General features: G+C 44.0%; 1 protein-coding gene across 3 annotated transcripts in view; it reads left to right on the top strand.

The window, feature by feature from the left end:
- Positions 1–15,938, top strand: part of STX18 (syntaxin 18) — a 120,369-nt gene that overhangs the window by 91,671 nt on the left and 12,760 nt on the right. For all 3 annotated transcript variants that reach the window (XM_029234637.1, XM_029234638.1, XM_029234639.1), the window contains 2 exons: positions 5,259–5,374; positions 14,860–14,948. In XM_029234637.1, the coding sequence (XP_029090470.1) occupies positions 5,259–5,374; positions 14,860–14,948 (205 nt within the window). The remainder of the gene's footprint in view (positions 1–5,258; positions 5,375–14,859; positions 14,949–15,938) is intronic.

The raw sequence follows: 15,938 nt of genomic DNA, 5'->3' as shown, positions 1-15,938 counted from the left end.
AGCAGTAGTAAGAGTGGTAGTAATAGCTCATTTTTTCAGCTCTTGCTCTAGACTGTGGTCTAGAGCACCTTTTCCTCTGCTTATTGACTATTCGTATATTTGCTTCTTTGACATGTCTTTTCAAGTCTTTAACCCAGTTCTTTACCGGATTGTTTGTCTTTTTATTGTTGACTTGTAATGGAGTTATTTTTGTATAGCCTGCATACAAGTTTCTTGCTGGATATGTGCTACAAATATGTTTCCCTGTTCTGTGGCTTGTCTATTCATTTTCTTAAAGGTGTCCTTTGATGAGCAGAAACTCTTAATTTTGAGGAAGTCCAGTTTATCTGTTTTTGTATTGTCTACCGAGCTATTATTTCATGTTTTCTTCTAGGATCTTTGTGAGTCTAGGTTTTATGTTTAGGCCCATCATCTATCTCAGATTAATTTTTTGATATAGTGAGATGAGGTTGAGGTTCATTTTATTCCATATAAATATCCACTTATTCCAGCAATATTTCAACTTTCTTTTCCTCATTGAATTGACCTGGCACCTTTGTCAAAAATCAATTGACCATACATATATATCTGTTTCTGGACTCTTTATTCAGTGTTATTAATCAGATTTTTTTATTCTGGTACCTCACAATCTTGATTACTGTGGCTTTGTAGTAAATCTTGAAGTCAGCTGATGTTAGTCCTCCAAATTTCTGCTTTTTCAATATTATTTTTGCTATTCTAGATCCTTTGTATATTTCCATAGAAAGTTTAGAATCAGCTTGTCAGCTTCTTCAGAAAACCTGCTGGGATTTTTATAGGGATCATACTGAACCTATATATAAATTTAGGGAGAATGGATATCTTAATATCCATCTACAAGCATGGTATATCTTTTCATTGATTTCTATCTTTATATTTAAATTTCTTTTTCTCAGCAATATTTTGTCATTTTCAGCGTAGTAGATGTGTGTTGCTCATCTTTTGTTAAATTTATTCCTAGATTTTTTGAAGCTCTTGTAAGTGGTATTGTTTTATTAATTTTCCTTTTCAATTTCTCATTGCTAGTATATAGAAAATACAATTAATTTTTGTATCTGCAAAATAACTTTCTGTCCTGCAACCTTAATTAATTCACATATTAGTTCTAGCAGCTTTTTTGTAAGTTCTGTGTAATTTTCTGCATAAACAATGATGCCATATATAAATAACGTAATCTTTATGCCTTTTATTTCTTTTTCTTCCTTTATTACACTGCCTAGGATGTGGGCCTCCAGTACCATGTTGAATAGAAGTGGTTAGAATGGACATCCTTGCCTTGTTCCTAATTATGGGGCAAGGATTTATTGCTTCACATTAAGTGTGATGTTAGCTATAGGTATTCTGTAGCTCTCCATCAGGTTAGGAAATTCCCTTCTTTGTCAGGGGTTCCCAAGACTGCCCTCAGGTTTAATGATTTGCTAGAAGGACTCACAGAACCCAGAAAATCTGTTATACTCATGGTATAGTATTACAGTGAAAAGAAACAGATTAGGATCAGCAATGGTAAAAGGCAAAGTCCAGGAGCCACCAGATGCAAGCTTCTTGTTGTCCTCCCAATGGAATAGCGCGGACAGTGCTTAATTCTCCCAGCAATGAGAATGTGTCATGTGGGACAACATGTACACAGTATTTGTCAACCAGGGAAGCCCACAGGATTTCATTGGGGATCAGTCATGTATGCATGGAGCACCCAAGCCGCTGGCTTTAGTTAATCAGTCTCTAGTCCCTCCAGAGGTCGAACTCATACAGCTTGGTCCAAGACCCCAACATTAATCACATTGCTAGTGTAAACTGTCTGGTGTGGTCCAAGGCCCCAGGGGTACAAGAACAGTCTTTATCAGGCAGGATGTTCTAAGAGCTTGGTGGTTATCTCCCAGGAACTGGTCCAGGGCCAGTTTCTTTGAAATGTGTGGAGATGGAACACCCAAACCTGCTGCGTCAACCCTTTCCCGCACACTCTCTAATACTAGTTCGGTGAAACATTTTATTATGAAGGTATCTTGAATTTTTCAAATGCTTTTTCTGCATCTAATGAGATGATCACCTGCTTTTCTTTTCTGTTAATGTGTATTACACTGATTGATTTTAAGATGTTAAACCAACTTTGCCTTCCTGGGATAAACCCCACTTGGCCATGATGCATTGCTGTTTTTATACATTGTTAAATTCAGTTTGCTTATATTTTGTTAAGGATGTTTGCATTTATGTTCATGAAGGTATTTGTCTAATTTTCCTTTCTTGTCATATCTTTGTTAGATTTCCATATCAGGGTAATGCTGGCCTCATAAAATGATTTGTAATTGTTCTCTCTCCTCTCTTCTTGCCCAGGTATACTACATTCCTACCTTCTTTCTCATCTTAGGGAAAAACATTTAGCCTTTCACCATAAGGTATGATGTTAGCTGTAGATTTTTTGTAGATGTCTTCTATCAGATTAAGGAAGTTCCCTCCTATACGCACTTCTCTTCACCTTGCTTGATTTGCTCCACAGCAGTATATAGAGGTATTCTTCATTCCTTACAGCTCCGTAGTACTCCAGAGTTTATTAAGCCAGTTCCAGGTTGATGGACATATGGTTAGTTTTCAGGATTTTGCTGTATTAAAATTGAATTACAAAATTGCTACAATGAATAGCCTTGCACCTACTTTTTCATATTATTGCTGTATCTTTGGGATAGAGTCATAGAAGTCATATTTCTGGGTTAGAAAGTAAATATAATTTTGCTAGATATTACCAAATTTCCCTCCATAGGCGTTAACACCATTTGGCATTTTTTTATGCAATTCAAAATAAATTGCAAACATCAGTACACTTATCCTTAAGTACTTCAGCATGTATATCATTAACTAGAGTTCAATCTTTATTTACAGTTTTTCTGACTATTCTTGCATGTTTCCAAATGAATTTTATAATTGACTTGTCTGACTTCAAGATGGCGGGGGAGGGGAACCTGGTGATATTTTTATTGGGATCACATTATATTTTTAAATTAGGGAGAACTAACAGCTTTATGATATTTCTTTTTTCAATCCAAGAACATGATATAGCTTTTCATTTGTTACAGTATATTTTTTTTATATTTCAAGAACATCTGTGAGTTTTGGGCTTTTCTTGCTAAGTTTACGCTGCAATTTTTGTTGTTATTGTTTTTTAATCTTTTTTGTTTTGGCTATTGCAAATGGAGTCTTCTCTTTCATTGTATCTTCCAACTCTAAACCAGGTACTTTTTGATGAACATCTAAGTCATTTTTTTGTTATTATAAGCAGTGCTGAATATCCTTGAAACTATATCTTTGTGCATATCTATGATACTTAGAATAGCAGATGTATTTTTCAAAGATGGCTGCACCCAAACATATCCCATGCCCCATGGTCTTATTAAAATGTGATTTTGTTACTGCTTCATTGAGTGTGAGATATGAGGTCTGTGTTCCCTCTCCTTGAACCTGAGTGGACCATTGCAACTGCCTGGGCAGTGGACTATGACAGAAATGACAGTTTGTTATAAACTGAGGCTGAGACTGTTATAAAAGGCCTTGAAGCTTTTACCATAGTCTCTGAGACTGCTTTCCTTGGGGGAAGCCAGCTGCCGTGCCAGGTAACATATTGACATGGCCCCGCGAGGAAGAGATGAGGCTCCTGCCAGCACCAACACAGAGCTGTGTGAATGAGCTTCCCTGGAAGTGAACCCTCCAGCCCCAGTCAAGCCTTCAGATGGTGGGGCCCCATTGCCCTGTAACGGTACCCTCATGAGTCAGAACCACCCAGCCAAGCTGCTCCCAAATTCCTGACCCCAGAAACATGGATAGATGGTAAATGATTAATATTGTTTCAAGGCCTAAATTTTAGAGTGGTCTGTTACTCAGCCATAGTAACTGGAACACTTAACATGATTGATACTATAATTACTTTTGAAATTTCTATTGTGAATGTTGTAGAGGAGCATTCCCAAAACAGCCTTTCTTAGAACACTAGCCTGTTGTGTTTCGGGTTCCGTAAGGTCACATCCCAGCCCAGCCATTTACTAGCTGTGTGACCTGGGCAAGTTTCCTAACTTCCCTATTCCTCAGTTTCCTCCTCTGTAAAAAGGCCATTAATACTAGTAACTACTTTATAGGGATGTATGACATTAAATACGTTTATGCATATACAGTGCTTAGAAAAGTGCCCAATACCTGATAAGCCCTCAGGAAACGTTAGCTGGCATTAATTATATCATCCTTATGTGCATTTACATTGTTCTTTTTATTTTTAGTCCTTCTGCCTAGTAACGTGGAAATTATCTTAGATCTTTTTAGCAATCTGCCTAGAATTTTCATAGTGCTGTATGAATTCCAATACAAGGCCCGTTGTTTCATAACCGGGTTGTTTTTCCTCGTATTAGCCATTTATTGACAATTATAAAGTATCCGTTCATTCAACCTATATTTATTAAACACTAAATGGCACACACTCATCTGGAGCCTAGGGCCACACAGCAACTACGACTTACGAAGTCAGGTACTCTGCTCTCAGAGAGTGCACTGCAGTGGAGTGAGACAGACAGTAAAGAAATGAACGAGCAGGATGGTTCCAGACTGCAGTGACTGCTGGGGAGAAGACAGACAGGGGCACAGAGTAACAGGAGGAGGCCTGTTTTAGGTAGGAGAGTCAGAGGAGGCCTCTGTGAGCGTGTGAGGTTGCACCTGGCCCTGAGGGTGGAAGAGAATACACTGTGGGAGGAGCCCAGGGCCAGTGCCAAGTGCTGAGGCTCAGGGACCTGAGTCAAGGCCTTGCCCCCCAGTGGATATGTAAAGACTTGTGCTTTTATGGTTCAGTTATTTTCAGATATTACTTATATATCATATTTGTTATATAACACGTGCATGTGTGTAGTCAGCGACACTTTTGCATTGGTGTAAGACAACCAGCTTCTTGGGTTTGTTGAACTTAGAGCAGTCGGCCTTCGCTGCCCACGTGTAGAGTGTGGGTTCAGGAGGTCGGGCTGTTCTGGTGTCCTTTCCTTCGGTGCGTCCTGATGGCACTCGTCCTGCTGCGTGTTATGGCTGGGGGTGTGCGGTCTGCCATGTAGTAAGTGCCCCACTAGAGCTGTGTGGGGATGGCCGCCGGGCCCAGGGCAGCAGCTCTGCTCTCCCCCAGAGGGCACAGAGCAAGCGTGAGGGCCACGTGTGACTCCTCTCTGCTTTCAGGCGGAATCCTGTGTAAGTAAATGATATGACTGCTAATTTTTTATCTTTAGATCTAAGCTGGAACCAGAACCAAACACAAAGACAAGACAATCCATGTCTTCTGAGAAAGTTTCACAGAATCCTTCAAAAGACTCTGAAGAAAGACCTGTCACTGAAGAATTTCCAGGTATGAATTAAAATCAGAATCTTGCCTTGTGCCTCTTCCTTGTGACACGTTGGCCAAAATACAAAGCAGAAAAAGAAGGAACACAGCCCCAGACATCTTGTGGTGTTAGTATTTGCATAAAGCAAAGGAAACACGGAAGTGTCAGTCTTTTTTGGTCACAGTTGGATCTTAATGCCGCCGCAAGGGCGGGGTGGGAGGATCCCCCAGTCACCTGGCAGCCGCCAAGTTCTAGAGAAAGGGCCTGAGTTGCTGCGCACCAGTGGGGTGGGGACTGGAGACTTAGGACCTAGAGGAATCATGGGGATCTCTGCCTGTCAGTCTCAGGAACGGTGGGGCGCTGCCTCCCCTGCACCCACGCAGTGCACTGTCAGCACTGACCTTGCCTGGACCTGACCATCCTGCCTTGGGGCGGAGCCTGTGGTGTCAGCCGCCTTTGTCAGCCAATTGAGCCAATAGAACAAAATGCAAGTCTGGGGTTATACACTTCCTGTCTTCATGTTTGCTAGCCGGCCCATAACTTAGAACAGCTCCTAACACATGGTAGATGCTGGATAAATACAGTGTCTCTATAAAGTCTGGAAACATAGGGGAATGTATATATAATGCTGTCAGGGACATCTTCAATCCATGTGTCTGGCCAGGGTGGCCACCCTGTGTAGGGGATGCATGCTTAGTTTGCTGTACCTCGGAGGCACACGAGATTTTGCTTTGTGTGAATCCCAGGATGCTGAGGCCCGAGAGTCTTCCTCGCCTCCTCTTCTGTACTCTCACAATGGCTGTCATTTACTGCATACCTCCCAGGTACTAGGCACTGTCCTGAATCTTCACAGACATCACCACCATCCTTGTAGCAGCCCTCTGGGATGGATTTTATGACCTTTTTCTTGTCCAAGTTAAAAGTTCATAAATGGTGGACCTGGCATTTACATGTGCATCTGTGCTGCCCTTCCATCTAATTTATTCCCTACATATTACAAGCGAGGGAATTCAGAATGCACTTGGGGCTTTGTGAGCCTGAAAGATGCCAGAGGCCTTTCTGTAGCTGAAAACAGCTTCTGTCGGAAGGGCAAGGAGACTGGCGTTCAGTGACCACCCCCTTCATTGTGCTGGGCACCCACTGGGGGTGTCAACAAATCAAGTCTCACTGAGTCTTTTGAGGTGTTATTGTCATCATTTTATGTGTGAGGAAACAGAGCTTTGAAGAAATTATATAACCTATCAAAAGTCAAATAACAAGATAAGAGCGTCACTGGGATTCCAGGTGTGGGTCACTCTTTGTCAAGCCTGAGCCCATCCTCTCTGAAGGCTGCCTTGTCCCATAGGCCACAGGCCTCGCACACACCCTCCCATCCCCATCTCCGCTTGTTCCTAATGAGGGAAAACCCCCGCATCAGTCACAAAGTGATGGGGCCCTGCTTTTCGTAAACAATACATAGGGGTATCATATCTAAATTTACTCCTGCCAGACATAGCTGCTCGACCCTTTATCCATCCATTCATTCATTCAGGAACTATCGTCAGGGCTGCTGAGAGTGGGGAGAAGCCAGTCCAGAGTCTTGGGGCCCAGGTGAGGGTAAATCTCACTTAGAGAGAGTCTGCCCTTGCTGGGTCCCTCGCTCACAGTGAGAACTGTTATGCCAGGCACTGCGCTAGGTGTTGGGGATACAGGAGCGAGTAGAAAATAGGCACATGTGCTTGCAGTCCAGAGGGGAACAGATGGTAATGGAATATTACACAACTGAGTACACAGTCAGTCTGTGCTATAAGACAGGGGGTCCTGGTAATAGAGATATGGCCCACTGGAGAGGTCGGAGTCCTTGAGGTTTCAGTAAAGACCCAAGGGCAGTGAGGAGTGAGCCACGTGGCTCTCTGTGGGAAGAGAGTCACAGGCAAAGGAAGCAGAAGTGCCCGATGTGCTAACGAGCAGCCGGGAGGCTGCAGAGTAAGGGAAGAGCAGAGGGACAGGAAGCAAGCAAGCACCAGGGCACCAAGGTCATGGGGCCTTGCGGGCCACGGGAGAGCTGTTTACTCTGAGTGAGGTGGGAGGCCACCAGGCTGCTTGCACAGAGGACTGTCACACAGAGGACTACATTTGAGCAGGGTCCCTCTGGCTGCCCTGTTGCAATAGATCGTTCAGGGGATGAAGAAGCAAGATAGGGAGAGTTAGGAGGCTGCTGAAGTCTCCTAGGAACAAGGTGGTGGCGCAGCACACCAAGCATGGTAGCTGGGACGCGGAGAAGTGGAATTCTGGATATATTTTGAAAGTTGAGCCACAGAATGTGCTCCCTGGACGTGGGGCATGAGGAGGAGATGGGGCAAGGAAGGCTGCAGTGGTTGTTGGCAGTGGGAAGAAGGTGGCTGCCCTTCACTGAGATGTGGGAGGCTGAGGGGGGGCAGGCTGGGGGCTGCAGATCAGCTCAGTGTGGAGTATGTTAACTTAGGGATGCCTGGCACAGAGGTTGAACAGGAAGTTGGGTTTATGAGTCTAGAGGTCAGGGGACAGGTCTTTAGATCACGTCAATCCCATGAGACAGGCTGGGATCCCCGAGGAATGAGGGTCAGTAGAAAGAGGATGACGCACTAAGCCTCCCGATCTGGTCTTCCCTGTTTTGTCTTTCTCCCCGGCACTTGTCACTACCGTTCTATATGTTTGACTCATTTATATCCTTTATGCTCTGGCTCCCCTACTAAAACTTAAGTTCCACAGGGACAGGAATTTCTGTATGTGCTTTGTTCAGTGCTGTAACACTGGCACCCAGAACAATACCTGGCACATAGGAGGTGCTCATTAAATCTTTGTTGAAAAAAATGAATGAATGAAGACTCTGTTTGGAGCACTGATTGCTTTTAGTTGCTGTGGAAATATTTCCTGAAGCAAAAGGAACTTAATGCCTCTCGGTGGTAGAAAACAAATGGTCACTGAAAGAATGCTGTTCCTCACGGTTTATATTTTTATCTTAAAGTCAGTATTGGGGTGCTTTATAATCAAGAAGTTATCTCCTGACGAAGCCAGCCCACCAATATGTTGAGAGAACCCTCCAGTTTAGCTTCTGATCAACGTGTAGGAGCAGAATGGTGTGAAGGGTGTCTCTCTGGAGGCCGTCAAGGTCCCAACTGCAGCATTTAGTGGCACTTCCGAGAACCATTTCCCCCATTTTGTAAATACATCTCAGGACTCCTCCCGCCCCATCTTGGTCCTCTCTTGCTTTTTCCCCTGTATCCTGGCCCCTGCTGCCACTCCTGGCTCCACTTCACTGTCCCCACAGCTCCGCCAGGCAGCTCTTTCCTCCATGGTCATTTGGTAATGCTTATTTCTGAGCCATCTCTTCCTTGGTTATGTGGAGTCCCAAAGGGTAATAAAATCTTAACTAGTGCATTTTAAAAATGTGCACACTTTATGTACAAATTCCTGCATATATAACAGGCTTTTTCTACTTCATTTTGTTTGTTTTTCCCAAAAGAAAGCTATTACCGTTGCTGTACCCCACCTTTATCCATTTTCTGTTCATGGAGATGGGCCATCCCTTCCTCTGAGTGTGAGGGAAGGGAAAGCACAGTGGTTGCAGTGTGATGTCATGGAAGGGTCTGAACCTTGGTTTCGCAGTCTGGCCTCTGTCCTGCACCGTGACCTTGGACAAGTTATTTGAACTCTGAGCCTCAACTTTCTTACAGTATCATGTGGCTGTGGTTTGTTGTGAGCATTTCAGGAGCTAGTGTAAAGGGCCAGGCAGTGTCTGGCATGTGCAGTAGGGTTCCACAAAGAGCACATTTTACGTTAGTTCGTAGAGCAGCTATGACGAGATCCATTGCTTGACACTAAGGATTGGGCAGGATTCTTTTTCAGATGAGTACTGGAAGTCAATTAGTAGGCTGGCCAAGATAGCAAAGGCAATTAGGAAGGCAAAGGAAATGAAAGTCTAGACTAGGAAGGAAGTTTTTTCTATTTACAAACTGCCTGGTATTGTGTACAGAAAATTTTAAGGAATCCACCAATAAAAGAGAAGTAGTAAATGAGTTCAGCAAGGTTGCAGGATACAAAACCATTATACAGAGATTTCGTTTCTGTATACTTTCAATGAATAACCCAAAAATAGAATTTAAAAAGCAACAATTCCTTTATGATAGCATCAAAAAGAACAAATTCAACAAAAATATAAAACGTACTTTGAAGGCTGCAAATCATTGTTGAAAGAAATTAAAAATGATCCAGATAAATTGAAAAATATCCCAATATCATGAATCAGAAGAATTAGTGTTGTTAAGATGGCAGTACACCCCAAAATGATCTACAGTTTCAATGCATTCCTCTTCAGAATCCCAGCTGATTTCTTTGTGAAAATTGACAAGTTGATTCTAAAATCCATGAGGAAGTGCAGGGAACTCAGGATAACCAAAACAGTCTTGGAAAAGAACAAAGTAGGAGGACCCACACTTCCCAATTTCGAAACTTACTACAAAGCAACAGTAATCAAGACAGTGTGGTACTGGCACAAGGACGGACATATGGACCAATGGGACAGAATTGAGAATCCAGAATTAAAACCGTGTGGCCCTGGTCAACTGAGTTCCAACAAGGGGACCAAGATCATTCAAGGGGGCAAGAACGGTCTCTTCAACAAATGGTGCTGGGAAAATTGGATATCCACATGCAAAAGAACAAAGTTTGACACTTAACTCACACCATTTATAAAAAAGTAACTCAAATAGACCAAAAGCCTACACAGAGCTAAAACCCTAAAACTCTTATAAGAAAGCATAGGGCTGGGGCTTCCCTGGTGGCGCAGTGGTTGAGAATCTGCCTGCCAATGCAGGGGACACGGGTTCGAGCCCTGGTCTGGGAAGATCCCACGTGCCACGGAGCAACTGGGCCCGTGAGCCACAATTACTGAGCCTGCGCGTCTGGAGCCTGTGCTCCGCAACGAGAGGCCGCGATAGTGAGAGGCCCGCGCACCGCGATGAAGAGTGGCCCCCGCTTGCCACAACTAGAGAAAGCCCATGCACAGAAACGAAGACCCAACACAGCCATAAATAAATAAATAAATAAATTTTAAAAAAAAGAAAGCATAGGGCTAAATCTTCCTGACCTCAGATTTGACAAAAGATTAACAAGGATATGACACCAAAACACAAGCAACAAAAGGAAAAATTAGATAAACTGGGCTTCACCAAAATTAAAAGCTTTTGTGCTTTAAAGGTTAAAAAAAAACAGAAAGTGAAAAAGCCCACAGAATGGGAGAAAATATTTGAAAATCATATATCTGATAAGGGGTCTATATCTAGAACATGGAAAGAACTTTTACAAGTCAATAAGAAAATGATAACCCAATTTTAAAATGGGCAAAGGGTCTGAATAGAAATCTCTCCGAAGAAGAAATACAAATGGCCAGAAAGCACACGAAAAGATGCACGACATCATTAGTAATCAGGGAAATGCAAATCAAAAGCACAATGAGATTCCACTTCACACCCACCAGGATGGCTAGAATGAAAAAGGCAGACGATAAGTGCGTTTGCAGGATGTGGAGAAATCAGAACCCTCCTGCAGGTAAAAGTTCTCCAGGCAGAGGGACCAGCCAGTGAAAAGATCAAGGAGGGAGAAATGAGCTGGCATATTTCCACACACGTGCACACACATGTACACGCACACACACAAGAGGGAGGCACCAGTGAGAATGGTACAAGAAGGGGTGAGAGACGGAGGCAGAGGCCTGATCACACAGGGCCCTACAGGCCGTGGGAAAGGTTCAGCTCTGAGTCTGCGTGTAGTGAGGAGCCCTGGAGGTTGTGAAGCTGAGCGTGACAAGGCCCGAGTCGCATTTAAAACCTCCCTGACTACCGTGTGGAGCTGGAGTGGAGTGAGAAAAAGAGGAACCAAGTGGCCTTGTTGGGAATCTATTGCAGGAGGCCACACGCCGGTGGGATGAGGTGTCACCTGAGGGACGTGGCAGTGGAGATGGCCACGGAGACAAGGGCTCAAACTCTGCTCACACTTGGGAACTGAAGGTTAGCCAGTAGGTAGGATGCGAGAGGCGAGGGAAAGAGAGCCATCAAGGGCAACTTCTGGGTTTGGGCTGGACCGACCAAGATGAGGAAGGTGCGAGGATCGGCAGTGAGGCCGGGAGGAGTGAGAGGGAGCAGAATCATATTCTGGCTACACGTGTGAGGTCTGAGATGCCTATTGGATTTTCAGGTGGAAATAGTCCGTCGGAGTGAGCCTAGAGATCAGGGAAGAACTCAGGGCTGGAGGTCTTTGGGAGTCATAGGACATAGGCATTCAGAGCCGCGGGCCTGGATGCGTCACCTAAGGGGAATGTGTGGCGAGGGGAGAAGCCTGCGCAGACCTCCGTGGTGCTGCCAGTTTTCCAGGGCCTTTGCCATGTCATCTCCGTCCCCACCTCGATGCTGGCAGGTAAATCTCGTCCCCCACACCCAGCTGGTTCCTCTTAGGGGTCGTATATCTGCCCTTTTCTCTGTGCCATTGGATGACAGCCTTTTCCTGTCCATGGGAATTTTGCTAAGGTTATCTACAGTTAGCAGAAGGATTTTTAAAATCTGGGCTATGTGGTGTCTTTTTGCTTATCTTTTCAGGTTTTTCATTTTGCTTTTGAAACATGAGAGGTAACTTAGAAAAAATACTTTAGTGTAGGACTAGGTGGTACACTTCTAGGCAGAGGGTGGTTTCTTGCTTGTCATACTCCTGTTTCTTAAAAAAGGCACTAGTCTTGTTACTTTTTGATTTAGGCAGCACAATAAAGCACCTCTGTGGTCACAGCTGACCTTCTGTGCATGTCTGAGGTTTAGGTTTTTTTCCTTCCATATTCTTACTCAGCCAGGATGAGATCTTTGTGGACCCATTTATAATTTGTTTCCTGACATTGGTTTCCGCTAAGATGGGTAAGGTTATTTGTGAATACTTCTAGCCCTTCTTCTCCAGTCAGTCACGGGTCCTGCCCTCAGTTGACAGGGAAGCTCAGATTCCAGCCCCTGAGAAAGTGAGTAGTGCCAAAAAAGAGGGCACAGGTGGGAAAGACGTAGTCCACTCAGAGGGCCAGGGAACTTCAGGAGGAGGTGGTCCGGAGAAATGAGTCTGAACCTGAAAAAGGGGAAGCTTAGAATGTTCTAGGCAGAGGAAACAGCATGAGTAATTACTCAGAGGCCGGAAAGCGTGGGAGAGGTATGGAATGTAGTCAGTAAAGAAACCACTTCTGGGTCAGCAAAACTCACAGAAAGGGGAGGAGGAGTGGGCCTTAAGGTGGGAAAGGTGGATGGGGCCAGACCATACGGAGGGCCTTGAGTACTGGACCAAGGAGTCTGGACTTGAGTGCCTTGGCATCGGGGTGCGTGGAGGTCTGGGCAGAGCACTCGCATGGGGTGTGCCGTGCTTCAGGCTGATTCTTAGAGCTGCAGGTCAGGGTGGCTCCAGGTAGCTGCAAAGGCTCTTAACAAACTTTCCATTCCAGCTCAGAGCTGATTTATGCTTCGTTCTGATGTGAATATGTTTCTGTGTTTCTAAATTTGATGTTCTTATCCTTAAAACACATAAAGGTAAAAGCTTGAGATGGATACAATAATGAGGTCAGGTAGGAGATAGAGGGCTCTAGGGGTGGGGGTGGGATGAGTGAAAAGTACAGATGTTCCACCTGAAGAATGTGGTCTCAGAAAAACACCTCAGCTTCTAAAGATGTTTTCAACCTTTTATAAATATCTTTAATATAAAAATTATGTATTATATTTATAGGTCCTATATTATATCTAAGTTATACATGTGTCTTTTATAAATATGATGACAGTTCTGGCAAAAACAGCCAATTTTTAAAAACTTGCACAAGGTCGCAGATGACATGGAGTTTTTTTGTGATGACATATCCAGAATAATAACCATACCTTGTACATAGGTCTGCCTAATCTTCTTCCTCTAAATTGGTGCTGTCATTATGTTCTTTTCCCTTATCAGTCTCAAAGCAAAAACTCTGGACTTTTGCCCATCTCATGGGGCTGAGAGCAGCTATGGGAAATTTACTGAGATTGGGGAAGAAAAGAAAAAGAAGCAGTATTTGCCTTTAAGAACTTGGCAACCCACTGACAAGCCCAGAGGCACTGCTGAGACACCTGACACAAAGTCACCTATCCAAAAAGAGACCCCATTACAGCCTCCGCCCAGGAGTGACGCTCCGCCTCCCCCCCCCCCCCCCCCCCCCCGACCTTGCTCCCAGCCCACCCCTGGATGAGCCGCATAGGCCTCTCTATCAGGGTCCCGGGTGGGGCGGCCCCTTCTGGGAGCTGTGCTGTTGTTCTGCTCTGTCAGAGATCTGGCCCATGTTTATGTGATCCCGGTCAAAGTGTTCTCTAGATTAAAAGTAAAATTACCGCTAGTCAGCAGTCCATGCCCAGGTTCCCGTCCTGGTGTACATCAAAATGCACCAAAGCATGGACTGGCACACATACCATTGTACTAGCAGAAAACCCAAAGTAACCAAAGGTTTATCAGTGGAGTTACAGTTACACAGAAAATTCCTTACAGTGGAATGTTATGCGGCAATTAAAAGAACAAGGTAGGGCTTCCCTGGTGGCGCAGTGGTTGAGAGTCCGCCTGCCGATATAGGGGACACGGGTTCGTGCCCTGGTCCGGGAAGGTCCCACATGCCGCGGAGCGGCTGGGCCCGTGAGCCATGGCCGCTGAGCCCGCGCATCCGGAGCCTGTGCTCCGCAACGGGAGAGGCCACGACAGTGAGAGGCCCGCATACCGCAAAACAAACAAAAAAAAAAAGAACAAGGTAGATATATGTGGAATGACATTGGATAATCACCCGGATGCATTGTTAAGTTATAAAAAGCAAGTTTTAGAACAATGTGTTACCACTGATATCTTTGTGAAAAGCACACTGCCACACACACAGAACTATAAATTATCTCTAGGCTGCGGAGGAGGCAGGGAATTGCATATCTGTGTGTGTGTGTGAGTGTGCTGGATAGAGCCTGCGAGACTCCATCAAAGCACTGACAAACAGTGGTTACTTCTGGGAGGGGAATGGGATTGGCGTGGTATGTCATTTCCTCCATTTTTTATATACGTGTATATATATATATATATATTTTTTTTTTTTTAATGAAATTACCCATACATTTTGCAGTCTTTAAAAAGTAGAGGGAGGGGTATAAGCATACGAGTATGTGTTTTGAAGTCAAGTCCACTTGAAAACTGGTCCTGAAGAATGTCCATTTGGTTTGCGACCATTACTGAGATCAGGGCAATACTGAAACTGTGCATGGGTCCCCTCTATCCATACACACACACACAGATCTTTACATTGTAAAGAGTCATGCTGCAATGCTTGAATATTAACCAACAGATAGTCGAATGTGGGCAAAGCTCTATGACTTCCTTCCATCTCGTGTTTTTAAATATGCCTGCATCCTAAGACAACCTATTCTAAAGTGAATATTTTGCCTTCTGCCTACTTTCAAATTTTTTTTTTTTTTAACAGAAAAGATTCCGGCCGAAGCACAACCTGAATTGGGAACCTGGGGAGATGGGAAAAGTGAAGATGAATTATCCCCAGAAGAAATACAAATGGTAATGCTATTCTCTGCCTAATCATGTATTTTTAACTAGTTTTAGTAAGAATATTTCATTGAGTAGGAGGCCATCCTAAATGCCCTTGCCCTAATTTTTATGCTGAGTTTTAAAAATTATAAATAAATATTTTAGATCAATTTTCCACTTGATTTCCAGATTCTTAGTATGCTTTTCTTATGTTTAAAATTTGCAGTAGCTTAAAGAAGAAATTGCCTTGGAATAATTTTATTAATATTAGATGTCTCTTCAGTGGCAGTAAAATAGTCTTCTATTCTAAATGGGTCTTTTGTAATCGCTGCTATGGTGCTTTTTAATTGTTTGAATTACTGGTGCATGGTAATGTGAGGAAAGCATAAGTAATGGCTGAAGAATGAAAGAGTAACACCTTAACTGCGAATATCACTTCCTTTTATTTACCTGTCCCCTAGTTGCCAATTGTAGTTTATTATCTCTGGGTGAGTTTCAAAAGAAAAGGGACAGATTTGGCCAGAGCCCCTACCTGTTCGTTTACAGCCGGGTCTATGCACAGCTGTCTGGACATCGGTGTGACAGAGCCACATGGAGTACGTGTACCTGGGGTTGGGAACAGATGTGTCCTAGAGCTGCCCTGGTGGGCTGCTGGCCTTGCCCAAAGAGCTGAGAAGCTGGTTCCCACACAGTCCCCCTCCAGTGGCTGCGCCTGGCAAATGACATCTTAATTTGCAGCTGTTTATGGTGGCCAGAGCTTTTTACTACTGGTTTTATCTGTGATAGTCTCAGTAATCACACTAAGAGGTGTTGGGGCATTACTGTCTTCTTGTAACTTTGGCAAAAAGCAGTCGGCTGTCTTGTCCAAGGGCCCCTCATTAGTAAGTGGTTGAGCCACTTACTAATGTGGTTGAGCCACTTACTTGAGTGGCCGCAAGTAAGTGAGCCACTTACTTGGTTGAGTCAGCGGTCTCCTGATGTCTCCTGAAGAAGATGAGAGGTAGAGCTTCGAGCCATGGC

Source organism: Monodon monoceros, unplaced genomic scaffold (assembly GCF_005190385.1).
Source record: "Monodon monoceros isolate NGI ecotype Baffin Bay Population unplaced genomic scaffold, NGI_Narwhal_1 Super_Scaffold_20, whole genome shotgun sequence".
In the NCBI taxonomy this organism is placed as follows: domain Eukaryota; kingdom Metazoa; phylum Chordata; class Mammalia; order Artiodactyla; family Monodontidae; genus Monodon; species Monodon monoceros.
This window is presented reverse-complemented; position numbering and strand designations above follow the sequence as displayed.